This window comes from Laetiporus sulphureus, assembly GCF_001632365.1.
Source record: "Laetiporus sulphureus 93-53 unplaced genomic scaffold LAESUscaffold_8, whole genome shotgun sequence".
NCBI lineage: Eukaryota > Fungi > Basidiomycota > Agaricomycetes > Polyporales > Laetiporaceae > Laetiporus > Laetiporus sulphureus.
In genome coordinates this window covers 183,133-209,705 of record NW_024468517.1, presented here as the reverse complement: position 1 = coordinate 209,705, position 26,573 = coordinate 183,133, and the positions used below count along the sequence as shown (strand labels likewise).

Genomic DNA, 26,573 nt, shown 5'->3' with positions numbered 1-26,573 from the left:
CCGATCGTGGATTCCCAGGGATGCCGCACCTTTGTCACGAGTCTCTTTCTTCTACCGCGACCATACCGTTCATCTTGCTTCGGTGTCCAATCGAGCTTGCATGTTAGAATAGAACGCGGGCTTGGCAAATGGATCCAGAGAAGGTGCGGAACAAGCTGCGTCCAAGACATCCGTTCCATTCATTATACGGCCGGATAAGTACACAACCAGCTGCTACCGAGAAGAGGTTACCGAGATAGCACTTGCTGAGTCTAATCCGTCACAATCGCTGATCACACTTTGGAGACCGGGTGGCACCAAACACTGGAAACAGGGAAACAAGTTGAGTTACCCAAAAACGTTGCACTGTAGCCGAAGCGTTAAGGGTAAGACTATAGCGCTCAACACTGATCTTACCCTTCTGAAAGGATGGGAAGCACAATCAGCCCTTATGCGCTGAGGTATGGCCAACAAGTGGCCATGTCATCTCCCTTGATCAGAACATGCCATACATTAGCTAGCTTTACTGCTTTTGTGACAGCTTGGCCGCACGTCAAGACCATAACACCAGGAGAGCTCTTGAACGGACCTGACCTCGACGGATATGCCTAGGCAGAAGGCGTGGGCCACGCGTCATAGCGAATCCGGATCCATGCATTGGTCAGATCATAGTCATGAGGACCGTATCCCATCCAGAGAGCTGAAGGATCATGAGCAGTTTGAGGGCCATGGCTTTCATTGGTTCGGATAGGTGTTTGGTTTGTCCTACCACAGACCGAGAAATCGCGGTTCGCTAGAGGATGCGCATTAAGCATGAGGACGTGGCGTTATCGGAATGTGAGAGACAAAGCCCTTATTGATCGCTGTAGGTGAGTAAGATCAAGCTTTACCATAACCAGCTTTCTCTCATAACGCACCAGGGTCGGAGAGGCACCGGTCTTGCGTGGAACCATTCTTCAGATCCACGTTGCTCGTGGACGGACAAACGATAGGCACCCCATCCATCGAAAAGCGCGAATGTGCAGCATCGAGTGAGTCGCATGTATAGGGTGTGACGACAAGGATAATGTGAGTCGGTTACCGTGACCCTGAGTGGCTGAGGTGGCTTCCGTTTCCTCGGCAACAAGCGGCTCCGTCGTAGAGATCGCCGTTCTCACATCAAGACAGAATCGACGATATCCAGTGCCGTGGAACGGTATCCGAGAATCCTCGAGCTAAAGAGCAGGATGCTCCCAGAGGGATGAAGTTTCCCTCGCTGGACAATCTTTGAGGCTGTTTCTGCCACGTCTTGCCTCCCACCATCAGAAATGTTCTCAGCGGTAGCCCCAGTTCCGGCTCAGGTTTGTCAACGTGGCCAACGGTGTCCAGCGGCCAAGATTACGGATAAGAGTAAGTTGTTTGAATGCACGCCCTCGAAGAACAATTGCCAAATACGGGGCCACCAGCCACAATAGCGGCACAGCCACAGACGCGTCATATGCACGTGTCACGCGTCACGCGTCGCGCATCGCGCTATATAAGGCGGGCGGCGCGATCAGTTGAATGCCGCCCAACGTTTTGTTTCCCGCGCTCATCAACCGACGCTTAGCCCGCCCCTCGCACTCTATCTCACCTCACACTTTCGTCCTACCATGGCCCGTACCAAGCAGACCGCCCGAAAGTCCACCGGAGGCAAGGCTCCACGTAAGCAGCTCGCCTCCAAGGCCGCTCGCAAGACCGCACCCGTAAGTACATGACCCCTATCGGTGAGTTGGCGGTTGTCGCTAATCTGAGCGCTATCTGCAGAGCACAACCGGTGGTGTGAAGAAGCCTCATCGTTTCCGACCCGGAACCGTCGCCCTTCGAGAGATCAGGCGTTATCAGAAGTCGACCGAGCTTCTCATCCGGAAGCTCCCCTTCCAGCGACTTGTCCGTGAGATCGCGCAGGACTTCAAGGTGAGTCAACAATCGACTGCTTGGATGCACGCAGTGGATAATTAACCTGCATCAATAGACGGACCTGCGTTTCCAGTCCTCGGCCGTCATGGCCCTTCAGGAGGCTGCCGAGGCCTACCTTGTGTCCCTCTTCGAGGACACCAACCTTGCTGCGATCCATGCCAAGCGAGTCACAATGTGAGTATCTCCGTATCATCCTGACGTTTAGCAGATGTGCTAACATCCTCTATTAGTCAACCCAAGGATCTGGCTTTGGCTCGCCGTCTCCGTGGCGACAGGAGCTGAATGATTAATCATACACTATCCTCCGTTCGCTCTCAAGGGGAGAGGGGCATTCTATCGTACCCATTTTCTCCTTTATTCTTGACGTTGCCGCACGTTAGCAGGAGACTGGTGTAGGTTTATTAGACGTGTCGTCGTGTACCCTAACCTTTATGCTGATTCATCCATATTATCTCCCCTATTCTCGCTGGACGTCCCGGATCTCTCCGAAGTCGACGCGATAGTGACTGTTGGTCACGAAGCGGACAACTTATGATATCGGTATACGTTACTGTTTGTCGAGTACCGTAGTATATGGACGAATATAAGATATGAGTTGATAGTGTGTTATTGTGCACATGAGAACATCAGTCCTGTCGCAGAGAACAATGAGGAAAACAATGGATCTATTGCTTATACACCGCCTCCGCTTTTCTCCACGGGTATCCTTGTTCTCTCAGTTTGGGATGCGCGGGTGCGGACAGGGGCGAACAAAACGTCACGAAGCCCGGCGCAGATCTGTGGAAAAGATATCAGCAACCTTCCGTAGGAAATCAGGCTGGATATTCCTACCTCGACGAAGTCGTCGAAATCCACGTCTTCTGCCTTCGAGAACCCAGCCTCCTCAAGCACGTAATCATAGTCCTTGCCCTTGATTTCCTCGTATCCAGGCAAGCTCTTGACCAGATCGAACGCCTCCTCGTTCTTCAGCCTCTCCTGAGGCTCTTTCGTACGCTTCTCGAACGCCTCCTTCAGCATGTCCACCTCGCCCGTCTCGAACTGCGCACGGCTATACACCATCTCAGGCGCGCCGCGCCTCTTACGCTCGCCCGCACTGAGCCCGATCGCACTCTCCACCCGCTCGAGCAGGCCATGCGGTTCTGCGCTGCTGAACGGCACTGCGCCTGGACGCAGCCCCATGCTCGCGAGGAAGTGCGTCGCATTCTGCATCTCCTGCTCCTTGCGAGCCTTGGACCAGTGTTTCTCCTCGGCCATGATGTCGATGACACGCGGGAGGGCGTCGAGCGCGGCCTGTGCGTTCAGGAAGGACAGACGGGTGCGGCGGGCGATGACGTCGACGGCGGTCTCGGCGTACTCGTAGCGAACGGCGTAGCGTACTTCGGCTTCAATAACTGCATGGCGGGACCGTTACCATTAGCGATGTTTTACGTGTGAGGGTATATACGCACAAGGATATCCGGGAGCGAGTCTCTTGCCGTGCAATGGCCAGGCCTGTCCAGTAGGTTGGGCGAGGGAGCATACAGTCCATGCGCGGTCACCATAGTTATCCGAAAGGTGCTTCGCGACCTCAGTTTCCAAGCCGTACTGCAAAAGAAGCGCATTAACAGTATATTCACCGTTGGCTTTGAGCAAGGGACTCACGCGTTGAATTAGACCAATGAACATGTTCCTGCTCCAGCCTTCGCTGCCAACCAACCTCAAGGACTCCGTGACACAGCCACTCTTCGGCTTCAGCCCGAACACCTCGATAGCCTTATCCACAGTCTCCTCCGCCATAGCGCGGTATGTCGTCCACTTGCCGCCAGCAATCGTGACCAAGCCGCTATCGCTCACATGAATCATGTGGTTCCTGACCAAACCTTCAGTGCTCGCCGCGTTCGGGTTCCTTACCAGCGGGCGCAGGCCGCTCCATGCACTAAGCACGTCACCCCTGCGCACTTTAATGTCCGGCGACAGGTAATGCCTGACCTCCTCGAGCACCCAACGGATCTCCTCCTCCTGTGCCTTCGGCTCCGTCTCGACGACCGCAGGCGTGTCCGTCGTCCCCGCAATCGTGTTGCCTTGCCACGGGAGGAAGAAGATGACACGGCCGTCCGAGGTAGCGGGGTCAAGCAGACCCATGGTGCGCGGAGAGTAGTAGTTCGGGAGCGTGATGTGAATGCCGGAGGACGGTTGGACGATCGGGACGTGTGCGGGGTTGTCCATTTTGAGCAGTGCGTCCGTGAAGGGGCCTGTAGCATTGATAATACCCTTTGCGCGAACTTCGAATTCCTGGCCGGTGAATTTGTCCTGTACCCGTGCGCCGTAGAGCTTGCCAGAACCGGCTTCCTTCTGCAACGAAGTGACCTCGACGTGGTTCGCAACGATCGCGCCTTGCTGTACAGCCGTCATGATGAGAGCGATGTTCATCCGAGAGTCATTGTGTTGACCTATGAAACACGTCATAAGTCTGATAATGCGATATTGAGAATCCGCTTGACGTACCGTCATAGTAAACCAGCGCGCCTACGAGTCCGTCCTGCTTGAGCATCGGGAAAGTCTCTAGAGCTTTGCCCTTGCTCATGAGATACGAAGATTCCATGTTCTCCTTTCCAGCCAGCACGTCGTACATCTTGCATCCAACCCAGTAGTAAGGAACCTGCCAGTATCTGATGCGAATGTCACCAAGTGCAACCAAGGCGAAAGTAAAAAACGCACTTGTAGATGGGTAACATGATGGGTAACATAGTTGATAGGTATGGTGCTGTCTGGAGGAAAATGCGGCGTTCGTGCAAGGCCTCACGGACTAGCTTGTACTGCTCGTAGTCGAGCTCCATGACAGCCTTCTGCAGATAGCGTACTCCTCCATGGACCAGCTTCGTCGACTTTGAGGAGGTGCCTGTAAGCACAGTGACGTGAGTTCATGCGATAATCGAGAATGCATAACTATATGAATTGCTAGCAGGGTGCTTCTCAGAACGATCGGCCATGTGTACGGGAGCCGCAGCGTGCGACAACAGCACATTCGTGCTTCTCAGAACCCAACTAACAACGCACCTGAGCTGAAATCATCTCTTTCAACAAGGGCGACCTTCAGCCCTCTGCTGGCGGCATCCACTGCCACACCTGCCCCCGTCGCGCCTCCTCCAACGATGAGCAAGTCAAACTCTTCGGGATAAGCGTCATCCTTCTTCGACGACGACGCCTTGAGCGCGTCGAGCATGTGCTGCCTCGAAGGAGGCGTCCATGGCGGAGGGGGTCTCCTGGTGTCTTTCGTTGAGGGAGGGTAGGTGGGCCCCGAGTTGAGGTAGTAATAACCTCCTCCGGCGGCAAGGAGCGTCGCGCCGGAGACGACGGCAAGGGTCCTGCGCGAGAAGAGGGCGCGACGGAGCGCAGCCGTCTTGGACATGGAAGTGTACCTCAGTGAGGAGGTGGTTGTTGCTGGCAAGAGCGATTGCGCAGGCTCATCTCAAAAAATCAGAAAGGGGGTGCGCGGTCGAGTGGGTCATTCGAGATTCAAGCTCCCGCCACCAGCGCGCCTGCTCTCCTTCGGTCCGCCGGCGGTCCGCTCTCTCCTCGTGCACTCGCTCTTTGTCGTCGGCGGGCGTGCTCTCATGAATCTCATCTCGCCGCAGCCCATCAACTTGGAGTACATTTGGGGAACTCAGACGATCCTTTGAAGGTGAGCATTTTTCGAGCTGCCCGCGAGCGCGGACTCTTTCCGGAACATATCATCCAATGGATTAGCATGCCGACGCCGCCGTGGCCGCCAGGGCCTTTCGGCCTGCGGTGAACGTTCATGCGGCACTGCAATCATTGCCACTTTCCTCTCACAGCGTGTGGGAAAGGCTTGCTTTCGGACCTTGGGGTTACGGCTTGTAATCCGGATGACGTCGTGCGCTGTGGAGGACATATGCTAGAGGCTGAGGATTGGGTACTCGCGAAGGCGCAGCGACTCTAGCGGACCGCAACATGACTATCCAGGCACTCAGGCTCCTTGCAAGGCTCTGTGTTTCATCGTCCGTATATATGTGTGAGAGTTTTCAAAACTTTGGGCGGCAATCCCGGAACAGACGTCATGGGGATCATTGTATAACTCCTTCGGTCATCAGCAACGGATGACTATGCCGCTGGAGGTGCGCGCTTTGAAAGTACGTTTTAAACCCTTGCTGAACATTCATGATTCCTTACTGGATTTAAGTTTCATGATGGAGCACGACGCTCTTAACTGCAGCCTTAGGTTCTCCCGATGGACTGGAGTAAACGTGAATGTTCTTCGTGTTCGGGGACAGTGTATAATTCCTCATCTAGCAAATCTACTTGCGTATACTGCAGGAACAGCTGTGAGATGAAGCCGAATATCAATCAACATAATACAGCTACGCCTGCCAAATCGGAGATTGTGGCCAGCGGCACTTCCTGGCTACGGCGACTCGCAATGCAGAAACTTGGCACTCTGCTGCGGCTTTATTTCGACGAGACGATGAGACACTCGCTGGGAGCGTTATCAAGGACAACCGCATTGTTGCATTTGCAAGGAAGTTTCTTTTCGATTCATTTGCTAAAGTCCGCCTGTTGTATAAATGCCATTGTTCGCCCGAATCAGCCAAAGCCACGAGACCTTCACGACTTCCTTTGAACTCTCACGACATGTTTGGTTCAATATTTGGCGCGATTTGCATAAACCCCGCCTTCGCCTCTTTCGTCCCAACCACATTGTCAGATTCCCCGTCACGGTGGATTCCGGCCAAACGTCCTGCCTGGTTGCCTCAGATGCACTTTAGCCTTGCAAATTGACGACATCAAGGTCATCTAGCATGCATCGTGCACTTTTGCTGAACGAGCTACTGTTGCAAATTCTCCAAGTTCTCCGCGAAGATGATATACATGCTCTCGCAGTGCTTGCTAGAACACGTCGGTCTTTCTCACAGCCCGCGCTCGAAATACTCTGGGAGTCTCTAGATGATCCGTCACCCATCATCAAGCTTTTTCCAGACGATTCCTGGACGGTTGCGTACGATCCGTACAACCGGAAACTGTGCATAGTACGTGCAGTCCGATATCTCGCTCTTTCTCGACGACTGATGCACTGCAGGAATTCATAAGGCTTCTCCGTCCTGTAGATTGGGTCACCCCGCTCAAATATCTACCGCTCATCAAACGTCTTGGCTTGGAGAACGCCAGTCCTTGGGCGTATACATCATCTTACATGTCATCCCAAGCACTTCAATATCTGTCCATATTTCGCCCAGTACTTGCGATACTTCCTAACCTTCGCGTGCTCAACTTGAATTTAACATCGTACGTGGCCGCGGCAAATCAGGCAAAATACTTCCAGTATTCTTGGGCCTTTCTCGGGCCCGAGCTGCGCAGCTTCACCTTTCGCAGCGTAACTCCGAGTCTTGAAATTGAGGAGCAGAAGTCACTCGCGCGACTCTTGTATGCGTTGGAACACGCTTGCCCTTTGCTTGAAGAAATTCGTTCATCATGCGGTTGCCCACCTGGCCGGATCATCTCGGACGCCTTCTCCTCTCTCGTAAGCAGGCTAGAGAATCTGCGGGTACTAGAGTGCTTTGACATGCCTCTCAATGCTCGGATGAAGTCCGCTCTCGGCAAAAAGAAGACATTGTACCATTTCCATCTTTCCCTCCTTCGACAAGAGCATTCTCGACACGTATGGGATTCGTCTTGGTTTCAGTCTCTAGAGACGATGAAAATCCGGACTGATGACCCACAGTCGTACGTCTCTTTTGCCAATAGTGTGTCCCTATCAAGAGTACACTCCTTCATCCTGCAAATTCGTACGCCATTAACACAAGGCCTCATGCAACAGCTGTTCAGCTCCATCCATAGACAGTTATCAGATTCGCCGCTTTCCACGTTCGAGTTGAGCTACGAAGTAGCCGCCGTCGAGGTTTCGAACGATCCGTTGGTGATCCTGTTGTCTCAGCATTTACAGGAACTACTCATCTTCCGTCATCTGGAGGCAGTCGAGATTAGCGGCCCTTGGTGTATCCAGATCAACGATAATATCCTTCGACAGATGGCGTTTGCGTGGCCTAATCTGCGACGCCTTTATGTGTATCACAATGATTGGTGCATCTCTAAAGATCAAGAGTTGCATCCCCACGCCACACTTCAAGGGATAGTGGGCTTCGCTCAGAACTGTTTGCAATTGCATTCGTTGATCGTCGAGCTGCACGCGGATGGCTCAATGCTCCCCGAGATTGTATTGCCTCAACCCTCCCGATGTCCTTTGCAAGATTTCACAGTGTGCTGTTCGACGATATCCTCCAAAACAGAAGTCGCTGCCTTTTTATCGCGTCTCTTCCCGTCTTTGACAAGCATCGATGCCTCAGACCGTTATGGCGAGCCTGAAGATTCTCAGTGGATGAAGGACTGGTCGGATGTAGACAGGGCTGTACGAATTACCCAGATGATCTAGATGTTGCAACTGTTCAATCAACAGCACGCCTGGATGAGGAGATGTCGCATCTGTAGCGTCCATCAGGCGCTATATACTCGCAAGGTTCTCAAACAATCATTGCCTTCCAATATCGCACTGACTTCTCAAAGCCCAACATACCACGAGCGTCCCGCCATTCCGACATTCGCTTTTTTGATTTCATGCTCCCCCTCGCATATGAACCTGGTGCAAGCGATTGTACGCGCGGTCTAAACGTCCCACATCATTATCTCTCTCAATTGCCCACTTCATTGGACTGCTTCGTAAAAGTTGAGTACGGCTGTCCGAAGTATAAATATTGGTCGCGCATGACTAAATTGGCGCATGGAAGATTCGTACATGGCTTCATGCAGCGAGCTCTGATGAATTAGACATTGCACATCCTAGTTACCTAAGTTCCGACCGATAAAACCGACCAAGATATGATTGGTGCAATGTTGGTAAAGTATAAGGGTGTGCCGATGACGATGATCAGGAATTGGAGCGACTAAAACACATAATGTAGCATATAGGTTTGAATAAGTCAAAACGTTCTTCACTCTAGTGGAGGAGGCTCTTCATCACTTTCTGGGCCGTGATCTTGATGTTGAGTAAACGAAAGGGGCATTGTCGGGGGGCCTGTGAGTATGTGCGAGCGAGCCAGGCGAAGAACGCCTGACAACATATTCTCGTACACGGCATCGTGCATGTCCATAGCAGATACGTGTGAGGGCGCATTCGCTTCCAGCAATGCCATCAGCTGGGAGGCCCTAGCTGAGTTATGTGGTCGAGGAGGAGAGGTGGTCCGCGTGGTCGTGCTGTAAGGCGCAGAAGACAAAGATCCGACCACACGACGAGATGAACTTCGCGCTGACTGGGAAGAATGCGCAACGGAGGTACTCTCTCGAGAATGTTGGCTGAAAGGATGTGTTCGCGAATTATCCAGCGGACCATCTCTACCGTCTTCACTCTCGCCCTCATCATCAGCGTGTGCCTCATCTTCATATTGAGGTCCTGAAAACATTGTGAGTTTATGCCTATGCAGACATACGATGTTTAACACACCAATTGGGCACTGCGTGTAACTCATATGACGTGCACTAGTTCCATGGGCGCGGGCATACTCTTCCTGCTCCAGCCATTCCTCTAACTTCGCTACCTTGGGCGGCTCCCATTTCATTCTCGTCTGCAGTGTGTCCGCTCTCCCATCTGGCGGCGATGAGCCAAAGCTCACGATGTTCAGCGTCAAAGAATCCGGATCAATATCGAAACGACACGATGGACAGGTCGTCTTCCGGGCAAGCCATGGCGCGAGACAATCGCGGTGGAAGAGATGCCTGCCAGGACATGGGAAGACAAGGATGAAGCCAGGTGCAGAATGGGGTGGGGGCTGCTCGCAGAGGGCACCGGTTTGAGCTGTACCGTCGTGCTTGTCGAGCGGTGTCTCCTCTGAACAATCTTGAAGGAATGCGTCACGGCAGACTGCACAGCCGTCGTTATCATCTTCAATTCCACTTCGCAGCTTCTCATATCGGCGAACGATTTCCTCGGGCACCACTTCAAGACCCTTCAACAAGATTTCGGCGCGCATAGGGTCGTTATCGATCGCTTGCCTTCGTGGCGTAAGTAGCAGGTCTAGTAGATCCTGCGGTCTCAACTGTCCACCAAATAGAACGAAGAGGTTTCAGCATAATAACGAATTGCGTAGTATAGCGCATTAGAGCGCTCACATTCACGTCGAATTCGGGTAGCAGTTGCGACTGAAGAATTTCCTCCTCATCGTCTATCCAGTCATCCTCATCGTCATAATCTTCATCGTCCTCGTCTTCACCGTCCTCGTCCACCGACATGAACCGCGCATACGCGGCCGTATCTCTACTGACGTCCTCTCCAAGCAGCACACCTTGCCTCTGCACTTGTCTCACCTGTATAGTACCTTCTGAGTCTGAGATATCGTCATCTGACGAGTCGGATACGCTCTGAAGTGAAGGCATGCTAGTATCGCTGTGTTCTCCGCCGTCATCACGTCCGACATCCGAGTCTGAAATCGAATCTGAAGCCAAAGATGGAGACCCGTCGTCCTCGTCGCTCTCGACAGAGTGATCATGTCCTTCTTCAGACCTGAGTGGCTCGGCTACAGACTGTGGCGCATGATCATGGTCGCCTTGGACAGTTGGCGATGCAGGCTGTCCTGCGGCCAAGACCGGCTGCTCGATAACGTCTCTTGTCGACGCAGCGAAGCCGCTCAATGTGTTCCAAGCCAGGTCCATGGGTCTACGAATAGCGGTGTGCGCGTGAGGCCAAGAACGGGGATGAAGGAGTGAAAGACAATGCACTGGACAGCAACCGAGACGTCTGATCTGAAGTATTTTATCTCTAAGTTATGTAAATGATTACAAGGACGGACAACTTAGGTATAACAATGATAGCCTACAACACTACACTGTCCTCTATTCACGCGCGTCCTCCGGCAACATGGCCACTTCAGAAGTTCCCACCGCATCTAATCGTCAAACTGCCGTCTTCCTACAGAAGGCCTGTCTGCGGCATCATTATATACGCTCTCGTGATACCTCATGCATTGTAGAGCGTCCCGAACGTTTACGGGCGGTTAATATCGGCCTCGCCGCTGCGGTGGCTCGCCTTGAAGACATCGTCGGGCGTGCAGAGAAGGCAAAGCATGACGGCGGAGACGGACAGCCTGGACGCGTTGCATATTTGCAGGATAACAAGCCTGATGCCGACGAGTTGGTTTCTGCTCTAGGACGGCTGGACCTCGCATCTTCGGAGTCCAATGGCCCTTCTCCGCGTGTGCCCGTCCACTTTGTTCACAGCGATGCGACCGTAGACATACTCAATAACCCCGCCGTCAAATTCGTGCATGGCGACATCGACGGGGATGTTTATCTGGAAAATCTGAAAAATTGGGCCAAGATGAGTAAGGAGAAAGTCGAAAAGGGTGACAGTGAAATTCCCGAAACTCTCTCGCAGGGTGATTTATACCGTACGTATAGGTTAGTCTGTACTTCTCCAATCGCACTGATGTGGTTGCAGTTTGTCCGGAATCCATCGATGCTATACAAGGTGCTTTAGGCACCGTTTGCCAGGCCGTAGACATTGTCGTCAACTCCTTGCATAGTGAAGCAGAGGGGAATGTCCGCACGTCCCAAGCATTCGTCGCAATAAGACCTCCTGGCCATCATTGCGGAGAGGTATTATTCATATGTGTTCCGCTGACAAGTTGGTCTTACAGATTACTAGGATACTCCATCCGGTTTCTGCTTCGTTAATAATGTAGCTGTTGCAGCAGCGCACGGTAAGCCGACTTCACGCAGTCTATCGAATGTTGACCAACCGATTCCAGCACACCTGCGGCATGGCATCAACCGAGTGGTAATCCTCGATATTGATTTGCACCACGGTACGTTCTGTGTTCTGTCAGCCAATGCTGCCGCATATAAGGACCCTTGCATGCCTGCAGGCAACGGAACACAATCGATTGTCTGGCAGATCAATGAGGAGACGTACAGAAAGAGTCTTGAACAGAAATATGGTGCTCCCCCAGGAAAGCCTGGGCTGCAGATTTATTATGGCAGTCTCCACGACGTACTCTCATATCCATGTGAGGTACAAAGTCTCCCCTATCCACTGCCGGAACTTTGCTGATGTTCGTAGAAAGGACGGCAAAGCGGCCCTCGTTCAAGCTGCTTCTGTATCAATTCACGGGCCGCATGGGCAGCACATCCAGAACATCCACCTAAGACCGTACAGCTCCAAGGAGCAGTTCTGGGATGAGCTATATTCAGGGCCCTATGCGAAACTCATAGGCAAGGCCGCTGAATTTCTTGACAGCAGCGGTGGGCAAGGCGACGATGTCATGGTCTTCATCAGGTCTGCAGCTAGCAATGTGCATGGCATCATGCTCTAATAGAGATGTTCTTCCTACAGCTGCGGCTTTGATGCAAGCGAGCACGAGTATCCGTCAATGTCGCGACACAAACGACAGGTACCGACCACATTCTACCACCGCTTTGCGCGAGATGCGCGTGCATTTGCGGAGCGTTTTGCTCGCGGGCGGCTTATTAGCGTCCTTGAGGGTGGATACAGCGATCGTGCATTGACCAGTGGCGCGTTGGCGCATCTGACTGGGCTAGCTCATACCGATCACACGCTGGTCGACGAGATCTGGTGGAGTGAAGACAGTCTGATACAGGTATGTTGCCTCTTTGTCTGTTATAAATTTGCTGCAGACACCATACCCTTAATGCAGTTGGAGAAAGCTACAAAGAGGCACAGAGGAGGGAAGAATTCGCAGGCAACACAGCCGGCGCCATGGCTGGAACGCACACTGGAAGTATTCGCACAGATTGACTCGTCGCATACTATGCCGACCACATCGTCGCGTGCCGCTATACCACCATCTTCGCGTGTGCTTCGTGAACGTAAGAATCCAGCTGTAACGGAAACCGAGCGGAGTTCATCGTCGTCCCCGAGCAAGGAGAGCGCATCTGCGAGGAAGGACAACTCGATCTCGGATGCCAAGGGCGCCATGCTAAAACAGGAGTCGGAGGAAGTTCACGTAACGTCTGGTGATTCGAAAAGCGAGTCTAGCGCTGCACTGTCGGACATACCAGGGCCAAGCGCAGAGCCAAAGAAGCTTCCTCGAGTCATCCTGCGTCTTGGTCCACGTCGCAACAGTCCTTCTTGAACCGACGTTCGATACCGTTGCTCGCCATGTACCGTACTGGCTGCCCTTCGGTGCTGTGCGCTGGTTCATACCTCCACGCCGGCGAATACGGACGTATCTGTGGCCCGTTTTATACTCACATATAATCTGTATCATTGTTTTCTAGATGCCCATAAGCCCGTGGACAGCCCATTCGTATACACCAAGGAAAACAGCTCCCCCGGCCGATATCCAGAGCGTCCGTGGCACTACACCGGCGAATAGGGCACGTGTGCCCTCCGTCACATAGATCTGTTTCAAGCGAGCAGGCAATGATGGCACTGAATGCTTTGTTGCATCCTAGCTCGTATTAGTTAGCAGTCCAATAGCCAAGCGGAAGGACTCACTCGCATGTCCAGCATGACCCTCGTCTTCAATACGTCCAAGGGAGTTGTGAGGGCTGCGGCGACCCCTCCAGCAAAGCTTCCGCAGACAGCAGCCTCATACGCGTGAAGAGGTCTTCTCCCCAATGCACGAGAAAGCTGGAGTTTGAGAAATTCGTACAGTGGGAATTGAAGAGAGGTGAACGGGATCTGCACGTATGCTTGTTTAGATTCACGCGCTTGCTTACAGCCGAATAGCACACTACGTACCTCTCTCATTATGGTGGACCCAAAGCCTCTATAGAAACCTCGTAGCCCCTCATCGGTCAATATCCGCTTCGCTCCTGCCAACGATGACTGTGCATGACTACCGTATGAGGATGTCTGCATGCGAGTCTTGATGACCTCGGTGGGCACGCGGATCAGACACGCAGCCTGGCACCGCCGTAGACGCATGAGACAAGACTAGGACCGAAGGGACACGCGCGTACAACTTCGCCGGCGGACGCGGAGATCATGTGTGTTACTGGTGCTAGGTCCGATGGAAGGGGTAGCGTCCGCTTGAGCGTATCGTATGTGCAAAAGAACACCGCGGCTGGATTATGTAGTACATTAGATCTGCGTGCGGTGTAATAAAAGTGCTGCAGGCTCGCCTCCCGGTGCGCTCCCTACCACAACGCTGCCGACACCCTTGTAGATTCCGCTGAATCCCCCGGCACGTATGAAGCCCTGAGCGGATTGCAAACGCGTCTTGATCGTGTCAATCGGGAAGAACAACAGATCCACTGCTGTCCCAGCGAGACCGCCAGCCTGGCACGTCTGTCATGCGTGTTACAATGTTAATTACGACGCGAGACGTACCGCGAGCGACTGATAGAACGTCGGTGTCGCTTGCGTGGTCATCCTGGACTACTAGCGACCCAAACTGGACTGGGCAGCAAGACGACCGTGCGCCTTGTGGGTGCTGATTGCGATGGGAGGAGACTGAGAAAGACTCAGAAAGTAGTGGGAAGACCAATAAATCAACTTTGACTCGCGTGCGCGCTTTACTAGGCTTTACTCGAGTCCTTTCAAGGCGACTGGCTAAGCGCCCAAATCGCTCTTTGCCTCTGCACAACTTAGATTTTCCTTGCGTCGTACGCGGTGCGCTATATGGACGATAGTCTCGAAAGACCAACTGCTCTGTCTCAGTCAGCAGACTTGCTGGAGCAGGAGGACGAGCAGTCCTCCGGAGACGAGGATCAGGGTCCTGACTGGACGAAAATCCTGTATGTTCAAAACGTTACTGCCTTATCTAACTGGGGTTATAATCAATTTCAGGTCACTGTCAGTCTCCCGACCAGTCATCCCCAAACGCGGCGAGAAAGATTTCGAGCCCAGTGCGGCTGGTGGATCGGGTCTTCAGCGGCATGTCTTAGACCGTGCGCGAAATGCCATGTTCGATGCTCTTTCGGCACCGCGTTCGATATCAAGGTGTGGAAATCGCTACGGGTTTATCTGTTCCGTCGGATATTGATCTTCAATGGGGCTGCTTCAGCAAGTCTATCAGCTATGCCGTGTGGTATCCTGATATTGCTCGAGCACATGTCACGTTGAACCGAGGCATTCACTTCGCTAGCATGGGCCACTCAGTGGCCAGAACATCGCCTGGCGAAGATGTAAACAAGAAAGTGCAGAAAAGGCTTGAGATGCTACCAGAAGAAGCGATATATCTGGTTGAACGTGGAGCAATGCTCTGCTGGAAAGCATCCGAACTGCCTCTTGCCTCTACACCGGGCTTGGAAGACGTTGAAGGCATCCCGATGACTGTAGAGCAAGCCTTTGCTGAGATGATTGGCAAGGAAGGACTCACACTGGAGGAATACCAAGTAGGCTGTCTGCTTCCTCGTATGACGCGCATGACATTTCAACAGATTGGCAGGTATTTGCTTACTTGAAACGTCTTGGTTATGTGGTGACTCGTGCAAAACCTCCAAATGCTGATTATCCAGTACCACCACCATTCGACATGCGAACAAACCGGTCCCGGTCTATCTTTGCCGTGATATATGGTCTTTTCTCGTTCGCTTGGCAACGATTCTCGCGAGTCTTCATGCACCGCGGCAAGTGGTGGAGACCGCTCCTTTTCAGCCGATGGTTCCATCATAACATGGACGCTGGTTCGTTCACTCATAAAATTCCTCGCACCTCATGAATCTCACGGCCTCCGCAGCTTCCACTCTCAAATCATCGAGGTTCCTTTCAAAAGGCCATGAGGCATCCTTGCATATCAGATCTGCTACGGAGAATGTTCCTTCCCCGTATGAAATCTTTTTCAATCTATATAAGCCATCTACTCCGTTCAAGAAGACCGCACCGCCTCAGCCAGACTTCTCCGTAGTTGTGGTGAAGTACGAATACAACGTCTGACCCGATAGCCCCGGAGCTTATCATCTGTTCTTGACAGCGCGCGCACGACGCCGATGCCGTCGTTAACTGAACTGACAGATCTGTTCGGCGTTCTGCCCGAGTTACCGCCTCCACTGCCTCGCAAGCGCATGTCGTTCGCTCAGCAGAAGATCGCGGCGGCTTCTGCCACAGCCTCATCCACATCGCCCCCAACACCTGTTCTAGAATCCTCATTGATACAACGAATATCATCTTGGTTTTCCTCCTCTCAGGCAGCCTCACCGCCTCGCAAGCCGAACCCGTTCTTAGCGCTGAAGACTGGCAGCAAATTGGTAGTCATCGCCGTGGTCGATGCGGGGACGATCAGCTTTTTCCGTTTCGGGCAAGGCGTATTTGCACATTGGCCAATGCTATGAACTTGTTCGCACATATCTGGTTGTCTATTGACTATTGCAGATATGAGTAGTCTCGGTGTCTTCCATTAACACTTGTACTGGGGGGGAGGGTGAAGTAATCGACGACTCATCTACTTCTCAGCGTTCGGAGTTGTTGCAACGCCAATTTCCAGTAAGTGCTCTTTGAAACTTGAACGCTGTGTGCCTTGCCGATGACTCTATGTAATTATAAGGATGGTGTGCATCATGTTGTTTACTTTCAAGCTACAGAATCTAAATACATGCGCTTATTTTGTTAGGATGCTGGAGTCGTCTTCAATTGTGTTTACAAGGCGCACCCCGATGGTAGGATCTACATATTCATAGCACGATAGAACCCAATATTAATATTGAAATAGATACATCCTACATCTGTCCCGGAAGACCATACTATCCAGAGGTGCTTGGGTGGATTGTCGGCCGCAATTTTGATACGGCACGCTGGTACGCACCTCCTTGCAGCGTATGCCCTGTGTCTACGAGTTGTTGCAGACAAACTTCATCACTGTCATTGGCATGGTACCTATCAGCGTGCAACTTGGAACTACGCTATAGCCGACGAACTCTGCTCTGGCATCTAGATAGTGTGTGCTATTCAACCTATAGCCATTCAAATCCTTCATATTTGCTCTCCGGAGATTCCTGTTTTCGCATTCACAAGTGCTCGGAACATTTGTATTGCAATATGTCTGCTCTAGAGAGTCCCGTCATCATCGTCTGGCACGCTAACGCTCCATGTTTGCGTAGAAGGCGTTAACGCATATGCATTACGGAATAGCAGCTTCCACAGTGTGCTGTATGGTCGTTGGTCCACGTCTCTACTTTCCAGGGCCCTCATATCCCGCAGGCTCTGTATACACCAGGCAAAACCGAGCCATCTGCGGCGACTGCACGCGCTATTGTCATCGTGAGCACGGCAGAAGCTCTGTTGAGGCGAGAATCTGCCGTGGGTCTGTCTTCGCATCATTCGCTCCAGTCTGATAGTTTCGTTGCGCAAAGGCCCGGGATTGAGAAGTTGAAGGGTCCATCCGATCCGTTCCCATCGGCGATAGTTACGTCGAATGGCCGTCGTGAATCATGGTTCGTCCTATGGCATTGCGCCGCCTAATTGCCGGCTGTTTGTCAACACGCTCTCTAGCCAGACTCTATAACAATTCAGGAGGGAGAGAATCTTCTACCTGACTGATTGAGAGCCCGCTTAGATCACTCAACGTACTAGGGCCGCACAATACGAGTCTTCCGCCCTTTATATTCTCAGATCAATGTTGGCTCATTCTCAGTCGATTCAACCGGGTCATGCATGCATGAACGTTTGAACGATCAATCGATCATGTCCGGCGATTGGCTGCTTTCTTTCTTTTGGCATCGCCACAGCATTATTCGGCCAGGCGATGTCCTTTCCGCACGCGTGGATACTATCTCAGAGGCATCAACCTATAGCAGCGATATTCTCACAGCGTACTAAGCGGCTCATGAATGATCTCCGCGCTGCTGTAGAGAAGGGTACTCGCATGCTGATGTAACTGTCAAACGAAGCGCTGTTGTAATCACGCAATGTGCACTGCCGTCGATGGCCTGTCATGCGTGGTGCGGCCATACTAATACAGAGTTTTATCATCGATATGAACTTTCGCTCAGGTCGCACGTTCTGACTGCTGCATCTACCAGCCTGTCGCGAATGGCCCTCCCATCAATCAGAAGGGTGGGGCAATGTGGTTCACAACAATCCTAGTACATCTTCTTCCATGAGTCACTGGAAGCTGCCCTGATGCCTTCCAGGTGCCGCCGGCTCTGCATCGCAATATAAGGACTCTAGTCGATCAGAGTCATCCCAGTTGCGCGCTCCTAGTACCAGTTCCACGATGTCAACCTTGTCAACTCCATCTATCGAGTGAGTCTGAGAGTACTGCTGCATTGCACTGATCAATGCTGACAGTCACCAAGTCTGGGTCCATTCGTGGGTTCACTCTTGAGAAGATACCAAGGCAGAATGACAATGAGCCACTCTTGCTACAGGTATTCGGATTGGCATTCAACTGGGGGCTACAAAGCGTGTTAACTGTTCAGACTTGTAAGCCATTTGCATCGGATTACATGCGATGATAGACTAAAACTGCTCGAGACATTTACTACCTCTGCTTCCCGCACGATCGCTGGACTCAAAAGTGTTTAGGTTAGCCTTGCAGTCGTGACAGCTGGGCTTTCTAGCTGATCTGTCTGCCTTCGAGTATACGTGCTGTGCATCTACGAGTGGGTACAGACAGGATTGATCACAGCGTTCACATATCGTCTGCTACTCTGGGCAACTTCAACTTCAACGCAGTCCTTCTCGTCAGCAATTGATGACTTTGAACTCTTCTCCGGCAACGCGTGGGTGACAATTTACATTATGGGTGCAGTCCAGTCGGCTGCAGTGCAGATCTACTTTTCCCGCCGCATATACATCCTCTCGCGCTCGTATGTCATCCCATGTTTTACCGTTTTCGTACGTGTTCTCGTTCATTGTGAGTATGCACATCTGACATCGATCATCTCAATTGTTCGCCATATAACTAGGTCGCATTGGCTCAGCTGAGTGCTGGGCTCGTAGGCGGTGTTCAGACATTCAAGGTGCTCTTAATGATGACCTTGCTCGTCGAGTCTCGACTCTTCTGATTGACGGTAAATAGACGATCACAGATTGCTTACGAGGTAGCTACGGTGCAGTATACTCGTACGAAGTCCTCAACATCGATGTGGCCACATATGTCAGGAACCCTGGAACCTAGATCAACGTTACGTAGGATGCTGATTTGTGTGGCAGGTTTGGCTTGCTGCAAGCACTATATGCGATTTGACTATCGCTGTATCGCTCGTAGTTTTGGTCAGTTCCGTGCGTCCACATGATGCATCCTCTTACGTCCACAAAACAGCTGTTCAGGCTCAAGAATGGCCTGAAATGGACTGACATCATCATTAACCGCTTAATAAAAGTGGTCGTCGAGACAGGCTCATTGACCGGTACGTGTGTCATATCACCGCCCCAATTTCAAGATAAACTCATAAACGTCGATAGCGGTCACAGCAGTCGTCACTCTTGGTCTGTTCGTGGGAGGGACCGTACGTCTGACGTCTTTTGACTCCTGTGTGATTCTTTATTTACGACTGGCGCAGGGAGAGTCAGCCATTTGTCCGTAGGTTAACGGTGCATTTGCTCGGAGTCACATTATTAACGGACCTCTCAGACTCCTCATCCTGTCAAAACTGTAGTAGCATCAGCCTCGTATGTTTCTTTGTCAGTGTTACTGAAGTCTCTTGTATAGATACGCAAATTCTGTCCTGATCACGCTCAACAATCGCGTGATCGTCAAGTCTGGACAAAACGGAGATGCCAATGTCCTGAAGCCGATTGGCCATAACATCGGCAATATGCAGGACTTCCCGACGATCGATGTTGATCACTCAAGCGTACCGCGCATGATTCCTATCGTCGTCGCTGTCAGCCATGAAGTGAACACTTTTGTTACGAAAGATGAGGAGGAAGTATGTCTGGACATGATTTTGGATGACTGATCGTGAAACTGACTTGGTGGTTTCAGGGTCGCATCTCCGCTGGTCATGACCATAGCTGGGAAAGCGAATGATCCAATGACACAAAGAACAGATGCCTCGCCTTTCCAGTTCGTCTCCCCGCCTACGCCAAGCATGTGATGAATTATTTTGATACTTACCATACGGAACGGTCGGAACCATGGGCTCGTGGTTTGACATTGTCCGAGTCTCGTTTCTCTTGACAATATGCACTGTGTTACTTGGAGGCAGAAGAAGTTCTCATGCTGTCTCAGGTCTTTCATGACAGACTGTGCGTTGCGCGGAAGCCTGCATGCGCAGCACCATTACTATTGGTATTGAGTCATTCTCGAGACTCAGGCTTAAATGAAAAGACATTTGCAAGGGCTTGAGCGTCAGTGTGCTACCGTACCAGCTGGCCATCAAAGCGCTAACCATATTGAAGCGCGCTTCTATACTTCAGTTTGGCGCGCGACCTTTTTCCACAATCATTCCCCGCGGACACTACGGTCAAAATTGCATCGCTATTACTAGCAACGAAGCTACAATGCACACAATGGCTTACCAGACCCGGCCCACTTTCTATCTTCAGATCAAACTTACCATGGCGTTCGACCTCCTCGATAAGAATTAAAAATGTAGTAACGCACCGGCAATGTCGGCTCACTCCTCTAGGTCTTCGATGGACTTCATTTCGGACTATAGCGGTATGCTATGCGCCAGAGAAGCCAATCTCTCGCCTCCATCGCAATCGACGAACCTCGCCGCGGGCGGCCGTCTATACTGCTGTTTTCTTCAGCGAGCGGCCGACGATGAATCATCCTCCCAAAATTACCGTGTAATCTGCATGCAACCGTTCTATCGCATCACAAAGCTCCAAGTGGTGTCTGACGGTAAGTCTTCATCCGCGTCGCATCGGATCCTTGACGGTGATTTCTGCCTTGTATGCGCGTCTTCCGGGCTGTGCAAACCTTGTACGGCTGGAAGAACCATATCATATCCGCTCTCGGGGAATGGAGATGAAATTGCAGTCTTCGTGCAGGGTAATGTGTCTTTCCGAACAAAAGCAGGGGTTGAAACGTATGCCATATCAGACCCTGCAGTCGCATCGCTTTCGTACGTCTGCATCTGTCAAACACGGCGGTCATCAAGAGTGCAACCTGTATTGACATCGTGAAAATGACCGGGACAAACTTTTTCCGACTTCAATCAGTTACATCGGCCGTGAGAGCGGGACCATCTTCTGAGCATCCTCAGGACCTCAATTCTTCCGTCTGGGACTGCACTGAAGGGTGTTGGCTTGATATACATTTCTCCCCGAGGGTGAGTTCCACCCGAGTAGGAGGCATTCATTCTAATTAGGCAATCCGTCTGCTCTGAAAGGTAGCAGCTGATACGATGCAGTACGCGAGGTAACAGTGTAATACCCTCTGCAATTCAATCTTTAGAACTCAATCGGAGTGACGGATTTCTTGGCTGCTATGAACGTAACGACGAATTGACCTGATAGGATCAACAGTCAGCCTCCGTAGCGACCGAAGAATGCGATCTTCGAAAGGAGTGCTTAGAGCTCCCGGGATTGAAACGCATTTTCAAGAAGTCTCCCTGCTACCATACTTCGTGCGTCATCTCCATTCATCATGGGTATAAATACACACTCGTCCTCCTAGGATCTCTTTGTTGGGTACGCATTTTCTATGAACAATTCTCAGTGCTGTGCAGTGCTCTGTAAGCATCTATCGAAATGTCTCATTTGCAGATGTTTGCCATGCAGTCACTGGATGGTTATGTCTCAAGAACGTGAGCAATTTCACTGCCTTCATTTCGGTCTTTGCGAGTTCGTCGTCAAACCTTCGCATACTTCTTCATATCGCTCGTCTTTCGTTGGAGAGCCATCTCCTTGTTCGCATTAGTTTTGCTGTCAAACCCTAATATCGACCAATGATCAGAAAGATTCTATGATCAGTCCGTCACCTGGTTCCTGGCCTGGCTCTCCATACTGTCGAACTCAATACATAGTCCGGGAATCGCGTAGCTTATGCAAATATGTCAGTTCATGCGTGCTGCTGCCCTCATCTGGCAAGTTGCTCACCATTGTTCAATGTCAATCAAGCCCAGATGTGACGAATTGGACCGTGCAATATATTGCGTTGATCCTGCGCGGAAGGCATTGCATAGCTTCGGGCGGTATGTAGTATATTGAACATGACGGTGCTTGCATCATGATTCTGATGCTTCAACAACCCTTAGCTGTTACAGCGTAACGCTCTGTCACACGTTCGAACCTTGTATGGCCAGCGGGCCCTGAAGTACGGATGGTATTTGATGAGGCGCCGAGGACAGGCCATGAGATGGTGATCATTTCTTCATCCAACGCGTCCTTTGTTTGGCACGAGACGGATATCAATGCCTTCAAGTTCAACCCCTCCCCCCCAACACACATATTTGTGCATAGCTTTTAATAGCCATGCGATCTATGACACCATGTGTAAGCCATCTCTGGGATGCGTCTCCTACTAATAGGGTCGTGAAAACAGATCCCTGGAAATGCTTCAACCCTCGACGGTGCATTCTGACACATCTGATCCTTTGACGTCAAATTACAAATAGGTGAGTTCGTGCTAGCGGATATCCTGTACGATGCGAGGCTGTTGCATCTCAAAAAGATTTGTGCGGGCGTCGCATCTGATAGTTCATCAATGTCATCGTTTGTGCTATAAGTTCGGGAAGTAATGCCATTCTACTAGCTTGTTATCCCTTCCACCTACATTGAACCTCATGTTTGCACAATTTGAGTATTAGTACGTCAGCAGTCATCATCGCGTTGTATATGCTAACGGCTCTCTAGCCTTCTTCCGCAGGTCAGTTCTATTTTGTGGGTGCTGGACAATCCGGAACTTGGGTCAATCCACCTTGACAACAGCTGATCGGAATCCTCTTCAATGTGGGACTACAGTCTGCATTGACGGTGCAAACTTGTAAGTCATCATCGACGTCCACTTGCATGTTTTATTTGATGAGTCGATTGAGATGTATATCATCTCTGCTTTCCTGATGATCCATTAATTCAAAAGTGCCTGGGTCAGCCCCGTCACTTACGCAGACATGCATCCCATCTGACATGATTGCTATCAGTTTATCTCGTATGTATTTACGAGTGGGTCCAGACTGGATTGGTGGTTGTGTACGTTTTTGCGGAAGTATCGGACAGCGTTGCGGGCTATCTCTTGGGCATTAACGATGTATGGGTCATCGTTTACATCATGTGTGCTCTCCAATCAGCCGCGGTGCAAACCTATTTTGCTCGCCGCGTCTATATCCTTTCGCAATCGCGCATAATCACAGGATTTGTCATTGTGGTACGTACGCTGGAAGTTCCCAATCAGTGCCTGATATTGATGTCTTTAAATCATATACTCTGTTCCTTGCGGGCTACTTAGGTGGCATTAGCACAGATGTGCTGCGGGATAATCGCCGCCGACAGCGCGCTCAAGGTAAGCTCGCGATATGTCAAAGTTGCTCATCACTTCATAGCTAATGCTTGAAGAGGTTTTGAATAATTACTTCGGCAACGACATACCAGACTGGAATGGTACAACTATTGTGAGCGATACAGGCTATCTGTAAACCCTATGCTAATATCTGCGCTAGTCTTGGCTTGTTGGAAGCACCTTAGCCGACGTGACAATTGCCCTAACGCTCGTCATTTTGGTCAGTTCTACTGTGTTCAAATTTGCACATTCCTCACAGCTGCAGAACAGTTCCATAAAATGAAGAATGGGCTGAAGCAGACTGATATTCTCATGAAGCGTCTAGCTCGTGTGGTCATTGAAACGGGCACACTGACGGGTATGTTTCTGAGAAACTCGCAGTGTTACTCCGTGAAAAACTAAAAGTCGCCACTAGCCACCACCGCCATTGTCATTCTCGTTCTTTTCATCAAAGAACCTGTAGGTGTAGTATACGTTATCATCGGCCATCCGCTGATGATCATAGTCGTACAGTTGTGGGCAATATGTCCGTAAGTCCGACGTGCACTTCTGCAAGCCGGCCTCACTGATAAGCTTTCAGAATGCTCTTTTTCTCAAAACTGTATCACCAATTTCTCAATTAGCAACGTCAGCATGCTAAGAAACTCTGTATAGGTACGCCAATTCGGCATTGTTCACCCTGAACAACCGTGCCATCATCAACTCTGCGCAAGGCGAAGACGGAAGAAACGCCATCGTGCTCATCCCGACTGTCCCCCACTTGCAGAATAACAATCGTCCACTGGAAATTGTGGCAGATGACCAGTACAGCCCGACTGTCATCTCTATCGTTCTGGAAGAAGACGTCTCCACCAGCGCGGTCAAGTATGAGGAAAGTGTAAGTTCATTGATGAACCTTCTTGAGGTGGAGTCATGTAGATAATATGTTCCTCCACCTCGTAGGTATGATTCGCCGCGTAGTAGGAAGGCCGACTGCAATCGATGACACGACACAGCGCTATAGACCCACAGTGGGGGTGGAAACAGTGTCGTGATCTCCCCTGGACAGATTCGATGATTCCTTTCGACCTCCGCAGGCTCCGTATATCCTTGTCTGACGAGTACTGCCGCATGCTTCTTGTAATTTATTTGTCTGTTTGTGAGATGTGCATTGATGTGCCAGGTCCGGGCATGCCGATAAGCTCTAGTTTTAGTGCATAAGTGCGCCGCTTCCTCCAGGATGATTGAATTTAGTACCTCACGATGGCGAACGAGTCGTTTGCATGAACGAGTTTTCGAGGTATTTCCTGAATGACAGGCGCTTATGCGTTGATTGACTGCAAGCGTTCGGGACTTCGCTACCGCAACCGTTAGCACTACACCGGGAAGCGGCACCTTTTCTACCACTTATTCATTCGCTGTTTAATGCATCGGCTCGCACAAAATGTAAGGAACCTTGGTCATTGGGCCGCACACGACGATATGCTGGGACATAGTGTAAACATTTGAAAGGGTGGAAAAGAGAGCACGACTCAAACGTTTCAAAGAGGACGACGTTGGACCTGTCGTCCATTGCATCAATTTACTCACGCGCATTCAAGTCCAGGCCTCTGAGAAGGCAAACCACAGGGCGTCGCAACTCGTGAGCATTGATCATTAACAGATGTGCTTTTGTACGCCCAAATGACTCAATTGCTCGCATCGAACTGCACCGGGACGAGTAAATTCTCCCTGATCCTCGCAAAGTCTTCCTCCCTCAAGCTCGTATGCGTCTTCAAGTATCCCTCCACGCCGCCAAAGCGCTCGTGAATGTACTTCATGATATTCTGTATCGACTGCGGCCTACACATTGTCAGCAACGCACACACATGCCCTCGAGGTATGAGGAACGCACTTGGCGGTGCTCATGTTGACGGTGCCTGCCCAGTTGTCGCGATATACGTGGTCCTTCTGGAAGCGCGCAGCCAGAAGGGGAAGCGCAGGCCGCAGGCCATACGTCGTCAGCGTGTAGTCCTTCGTGATGTCGTCGTCACTGGCGCCGAGGAGCTGTCACTGTGTCAGCTCGCAAGTGTAGATGTATGCGTGTGACGATAGCACCATCAGGATCACCGCGGCGAAGACGCCTGTCCTGTCCTTGCCGGCTGGGGTAACTCGTCAGTGTGCTGGCGTGGGAAGTACATTCGCAACGAACATACCGGTACAGTGCAGCAAGCAGGGCACGTCGGGCGCATCACGAAGGTGCGTGAGGATGACCTCGAACGCAGGCCCTCCGGAGAGGAGGATCTGAATATACAACTTCAAGAAAGCCTGGGAGGACGACCGATATGAGGCATGGTTGGACGAGTTTTGCGATCGTGCTCACTTCAGATTCGCTCGTTGCAAAGGTCTTCAGTCTACACGCAGTCGATATGCTCCACTTCAGCCACCTCAGAACACCACAGTAGGCGGCAGAGGTTGCACACACCTCTCCGCAATCCCCACCGGATCAAACGCGTCATCCAAAATAGGCACTCTCACGAACTCGACACCCTCGATCGCCGCATTCGGAGTATTGTACTTGCTGATCTCGACGTCCGCGCGGAGATCGAACACCTTCCTGACCCCGAGCACACGGAGCGAGTCGACCCCACGGGACGTAATGCGCGACGGCTCGCCAGAGCGGAAGAGCACGGCGGGTTTGACGATGCGCGAGGCGGCCAGATAGCGCGCGCCGAAGTCGCGGATGTTAATGACGCCCTCGACGAGCACGAAGGGCGGGGAGTTAAGTGTCGTGTTGACGAGGGTTTCATCGATGGCTGGCCAGGTGATATCCGGCGAGAATGAGGACGAGTCCATCTGTAGAGAGGGTAGGTCGGGGAAGAGAGGGCGATATAGTCGTAGCACGCACTGTTTATAATGCACACGCACATTTCGAGGCTCGGCGATAGGCTGGTTCAAATGGGCAGATTTCAAGCAATATTGCTTGGTGAGGAACGTGCGAGCGCCATAGCGATCGTATGGCTGTGCTGCACCGATTCGAGTCACTGTCTGCGCAGTTAGCGTTCACACAGTCACCGCAGACATAAAGCAATTTGCACATGTAGCAAATGCTTAGCAAATGTCGACAGATTTTTTGCCTTTGTGATCTCAATTTGCTACAGTTCCTTCCCACATTCCATATTAAGTATTTGCATAATAATATGTTAGAGGCAGAAATTTAAAATCATATATTTTTAGAAATGACACCATTTTCAAACTCACCAAATGCATTTAGAATTTGAGCACTGTTGAATGTAATCATACCTTTCAAATTTCAAACTATGACATGTATAAAATATCCAGTAGCAGATGAAGGTGTAATTA

General features: G+C 51.3%; 10 protein-coding genes across 10 annotated transcripts; 6 read left to right on the top strand and 4 right to left on the bottom strand.

The window, feature by feature from the left end:
• Positions 1-1,580: 1,580 nt before the first annotated feature.
• LAESUDRAFT_540987 (histone 3) lies at positions 1,581-2,400 on the top strand. The gene is made up of 4 exons (XM_040902868.1): positions 1,581-1,703; positions 1,765-1,914; positions 1,973-2,091; positions 2,148-2,400. Exons 1-4 carry the CDS (start codon positions 1,611-1,613, stop codon positions 2,197-2,199), a joined length of 414 nt encoding a protein of 137 aa, XP_040766900.1. The 5' UTR covers positions 1,581-1,610; the 3' UTR covers positions 2,200-2,400.
• Positions 2,401-2,589: 189 nt separating this feature from the next.
• LAESUDRAFT_712289 (DAO-domain-containing protein) lies at positions 2,590-5,305 on the bottom strand (the record flags this gene model as incomplete). Its single annotated transcript, XM_040906892.1, has 7 exons — positions 2,590-2,694; positions 2,749-3,308; positions 3,366-3,501; positions 3,559-4,346; positions 4,402-4,565; positions 4,615-4,795; positions 4,954-5,305. 7 exons carry the CDS (start codon positions 5,303-5,305, stop codon positions 2,590-2,592), a joined length of 2,286 nt encoding a protein of 761 aa, XP_040766899.1.
• A 1,373-nt stretch (positions 5,306-6,678) lies between these two features.
• On the top strand, positions 6,679-8,627 carry LAESUDRAFT_810804 (uncharacterized protein). Its single transcript, XM_040914254.1, has 2 exons — positions 6,679-6,941; positions 6,992-8,627. Exons 1-2 carry the CDS (start codon positions 6,714-6,716, stop codon positions 8,339-8,341), a joined length of 1,578 nt encoding a protein of 525 aa, XP_040766898.1. The 5' UTR covers positions 6,679-6,713; the 3' UTR covers positions 8,342-8,627.
• Positions 8,606-10,651, bottom strand: LAESUDRAFT_722882 (uncharacterized protein). The gene is made up of 3 exons (XM_040908297.1): positions 10,072-10,651; positions 9,407-9,998; positions 8,606-9,355 (listed from the first exon to the last, which is right to left on the bottom strand). Exons 1-3 carry the CDS (start codon positions 10,609-10,611, stop codon positions 8,898-8,900), a joined length of 1,590 nt encoding a protein of 529 aa, XP_040766897.1. The 5' UTR covers positions 10,612-10,651; the 3' UTR covers positions 8,606-8,897.
• A 165-nt stretch (positions 10,652-10,816) lies between these two features.
• LAESUDRAFT_646992 (Arginase/deacetylase) lies at positions 10,817-13,049 on the top strand (the record flags this gene model as incomplete). Its single annotated transcript, XM_040904022.1, has 9 exons — positions 10,817-10,996; positions 11,042-11,345; positions 11,396-11,553; positions 11,603-11,657; positions 11,706-11,762; positions 11,823-11,968; positions 12,021-12,232; positions 12,290-12,554; positions 12,612-13,049. 9 exons carry the CDS (start codon positions 10,817-10,819, stop codon positions 13,047-13,049), a joined length of 1,815 nt encoding a protein of 604 aa, XP_040766896.1.
• A 141-nt stretch (positions 13,050-13,190) lies between these two features.
• LAESUDRAFT_735459 (S-adenosylmethionine transporter) lies at positions 13,191-14,293 on the bottom strand (the record flags this gene model as incomplete). Its single annotated transcript, XM_040910590.1, has 6 exons — positions 13,191-13,367; positions 13,415-13,600; positions 13,661-13,825; positions 13,882-13,985; positions 14,044-14,200; positions 14,252-14,293. The coding sequence occupies 6 exons, from the start codon at positions 14,291-14,293 to the stop codon at positions 13,191-13,193; spliced, it is 831 nt and encodes a 276-aa protein (XP_040766895.1).
• A 207-nt stretch (positions 14,294-14,500) lies between these two features.
• Positions 14,501-16,350, top strand: LAESUDRAFT_722880 (uncharacterized protein). Its single transcript, XM_040908296.1, has 6 exons — positions 14,501-14,658; positions 14,711-14,863; positions 14,928-15,258; positions 15,312-15,549; positions 15,603-15,780; positions 15,837-16,350. Exons 1-6 carry the CDS (start codon positions 14,543-14,545, stop codon positions 16,192-16,194), a joined length of 1,374 nt encoding a protein of 457 aa, XP_040766894.1. The 5' UTR covers positions 14,501-14,542; the 3' UTR covers positions 16,195-16,350.
• A 1,520-nt stretch (positions 16,351-17,870) lies between these two features.
• LAESUDRAFT_810799 (uncharacterized protein) lies at positions 17,871-20,146 on the top strand. Its single transcript, XM_040914253.1, has 15 exons — positions 17,871-17,943; positions 17,992-18,103; positions 18,157-18,169; positions 18,229-18,283; positions 18,335-18,385; positions 18,441-18,697; positions 18,769-18,822; positions 18,882-18,959; positions 19,016-19,075; positions 19,125-19,212; positions 19,268-19,311; positions 19,366-19,385; positions 19,437-19,457; positions 19,515-19,734; positions 19,791-20,146. Exons 2-15 carry the CDS (start codon positions 18,075-18,077, stop codon positions 19,833-19,835), a joined length of 1,035 nt encoding a protein of 344 aa, XP_040766893.1. The 5' UTR covers positions 17,871-17,943; positions 17,992-18,074; the 3' UTR covers positions 19,836-20,146.
• A 2,157-nt stretch (positions 20,147-22,303) lies between these two features.
• On the top strand, positions 22,304-24,493 carry LAESUDRAFT_540592 (uncharacterized protein). Its single transcript, XM_040902867.1, has 13 exons — positions 22,304-22,371; positions 22,509-22,562; positions 22,610-22,622; positions 22,685-22,739; positions 22,897-23,120; positions 23,202-23,255; positions 23,311-23,364; positions 23,413-23,472; positions 23,523-23,610; positions 23,668-23,782; positions 23,833-23,853; positions 23,907-24,129; positions 24,195-24,493. The coding sequence occupies exons 2-13, from the start codon at positions 22,540-22,542 to the stop codon at positions 24,198-24,200; spliced, it is 936 nt and encodes a 311-aa protein (XP_040766892.1). The 5' UTR covers positions 22,304-22,371; positions 22,509-22,539; the 3' UTR covers positions 24,201-24,493.
• A 277-nt stretch (positions 24,494-24,770) lies between these two features.
• On the bottom strand, positions 24,771-26,283 carry LAESUDRAFT_540086 (uncharacterized protein). Its single transcript, XM_040902866.1, has 7 exons — positions 26,139-26,283; positions 25,696-26,066; positions 25,594-25,624; positions 25,427-25,538; positions 25,329-25,372; positions 25,126-25,277; positions 24,771-25,073 (listed from the first exon to the last, which is right to left on the bottom strand). Exons 2-7 carry the CDS (start codon positions 26,064-26,066, stop codon positions 24,920-24,922), a joined length of 864 nt encoding a protein of 287 aa, XP_040766891.1. The 5' UTR covers positions 26,139-26,283; the 3' UTR covers positions 24,771-24,919.
• Between the last annotated feature and the right edge of the window lie 290 nt (positions 26,284-26,573).

What these genes read in the sequence shown, in the direction of transcription:
- LAESUDRAFT_540987 (XM_040902868.1), top strand. Translation starts at nt 1,611, where the DNA reads ATGGCCCGTACCAAGCAGACCGCCCGAAAGTCCACCGGAGGCAAGGCT. An exon ending in AGATCGCGCAGGACTTCAAG is followed by an intron (nt 1,915 to 1,972) that starts GTGAGTCAACAA and finishes CTGCATCAATAG; the next exon opens with ACGGACCTGCGTTTCCAGTC. An exon ending in CATGCCAAGCGAGTCACAAT is followed by an intron (nt 2,092 to 2,147) that starts GTGAGTATCTCC and finishes ATCCTCTATTAG; the next exon opens with TCAACCCAAGGATCTGGCTT.
- LAESUDRAFT_540086 (XM_040902866.1), bottom strand. Translation starts at nt 26,066, where the DNA reads ATGGACTCGTCCTCATTCTCGCCGGATATCACCTGGCCAGCCATCGAT. An exon ending in TTGCAACGAGCGAATCTGAA is followed by an intron (nt 25,539 to 25,593) that starts GTGAGCACGATC and finishes TCGTCCTCCCAG; the next exon opens with GCTTTCTTGAAGTTGTATAT. An exon ending in CTGCTTGCTGCACTGTACCG is followed by an intron (nt 25,373 to 25,426) that starts GTATGTTCGTTG and finishes GAGTTACCCCAG; the next exon opens with CCGGCAAGGACAGGACAGGC.
- LAESUDRAFT_722882 (XM_040908297.1), bottom strand. Translation starts at nt 10,611, where the DNA reads ATGGACCTGGCTTGGAACACATTGAGCGGCTTCGCTGCGTCGACAAGA. An exon ending in TACCCGAATTCGACGTGAAT is followed by an intron (nt 9,999 to 10,071) that starts GTGAGCGCTCTA and finishes TTTGGTGGACAG; the next exon opens with TTGAGACCGCAGGATCTACT. An exon ending in TTACACGCAGTGCCCAATTG is followed by an intron (nt 9,356 to 9,406) that starts GTGTGTTAAACA and finishes CAATGTTTTCAG; the next exon opens with GACCTCAATATGAAGATGAG.
- LAESUDRAFT_810799 (XM_040914253.1), top strand. Translation starts at nt 18,075, where the DNA reads ATGTCAACCTTGTCAACTCCATCTATCGA. An exon ending in ACATCGATGTGGCCACATAT is followed by an intron (nt 18,960 to 19,015) that starts GTCAGGAACCCT and finishes TTTGTGTGGCAG; the next exon opens with GTTTGGCTTGCTGCAAGCAC. An exon ending in GGAGAGTCAGCCATTTGTCC is followed by an intron (nt 19,386 to 19,436) that starts GTAGGTTAACGG and finishes CGGACCTCTCAG; the next exon opens with ACTCCTCATCCTGTCAAAAC.
- LAESUDRAFT_810804 (XM_040914254.1), top strand. Translation starts at nt 6,714, where the DNA reads ATGCATCGTGCACTTTTGCTGAACGAGCTACTGTTGCAAATTCTCCAA. An exon ending in ACAACCGGAAACTGTGCATA is followed by an intron (nt 6,942 to 6,991) that starts GTACGTGCAGTC and finishes GATGCACTGCAG; the next exon opens with GAATTCATAAGGCTTCTCCG.
- LAESUDRAFT_722880 (XM_040908296.1), top strand. Translation starts at nt 14,543, where the DNA reads ATGGACGATAGTCTCGAAAGACCAACTGCTCTGTCTCAGTCAGCAGAC. An exon ending in CCTGACTGGACGAAAATCCT is followed by an intron (nt 14,659 to 14,710) that starts GTATGTTCAAAA and finishes AATCAATTTCAG; the next exon opens with GTCACTGTCAGTCTCCCGAC. An exon ending in GCACCGCGTTCGATATCAAG is followed by an intron (nt 14,864 to 14,927) that starts GTGTGGAAATCG and finishes GGGCTGCTTCAG; the next exon opens with CAAGTCTATCAGCTATGCCG.
- LAESUDRAFT_540592 (XM_040902867.1), top strand. Translation starts at nt 22,540, where the DNA reads ATGTTTGCACAATTTGAGTATTA. An exon ending in CCCTAACGCTCGTCATTTTG is followed by an intron (nt 23,473 to 23,522) that starts GTCAGTTCTACT and finishes GCTGCAGAACAG; the next exon opens with TTCCATAAAATGAAGAATGG. An exon ending in TGAAACGGGCACACTGACGG is followed by an intron (nt 23,611 to 23,667) that starts GTATGTTTCTGA and finishes AGTCGCCACTAG; the next exon opens with CCACCACCGCCATTGTCATT.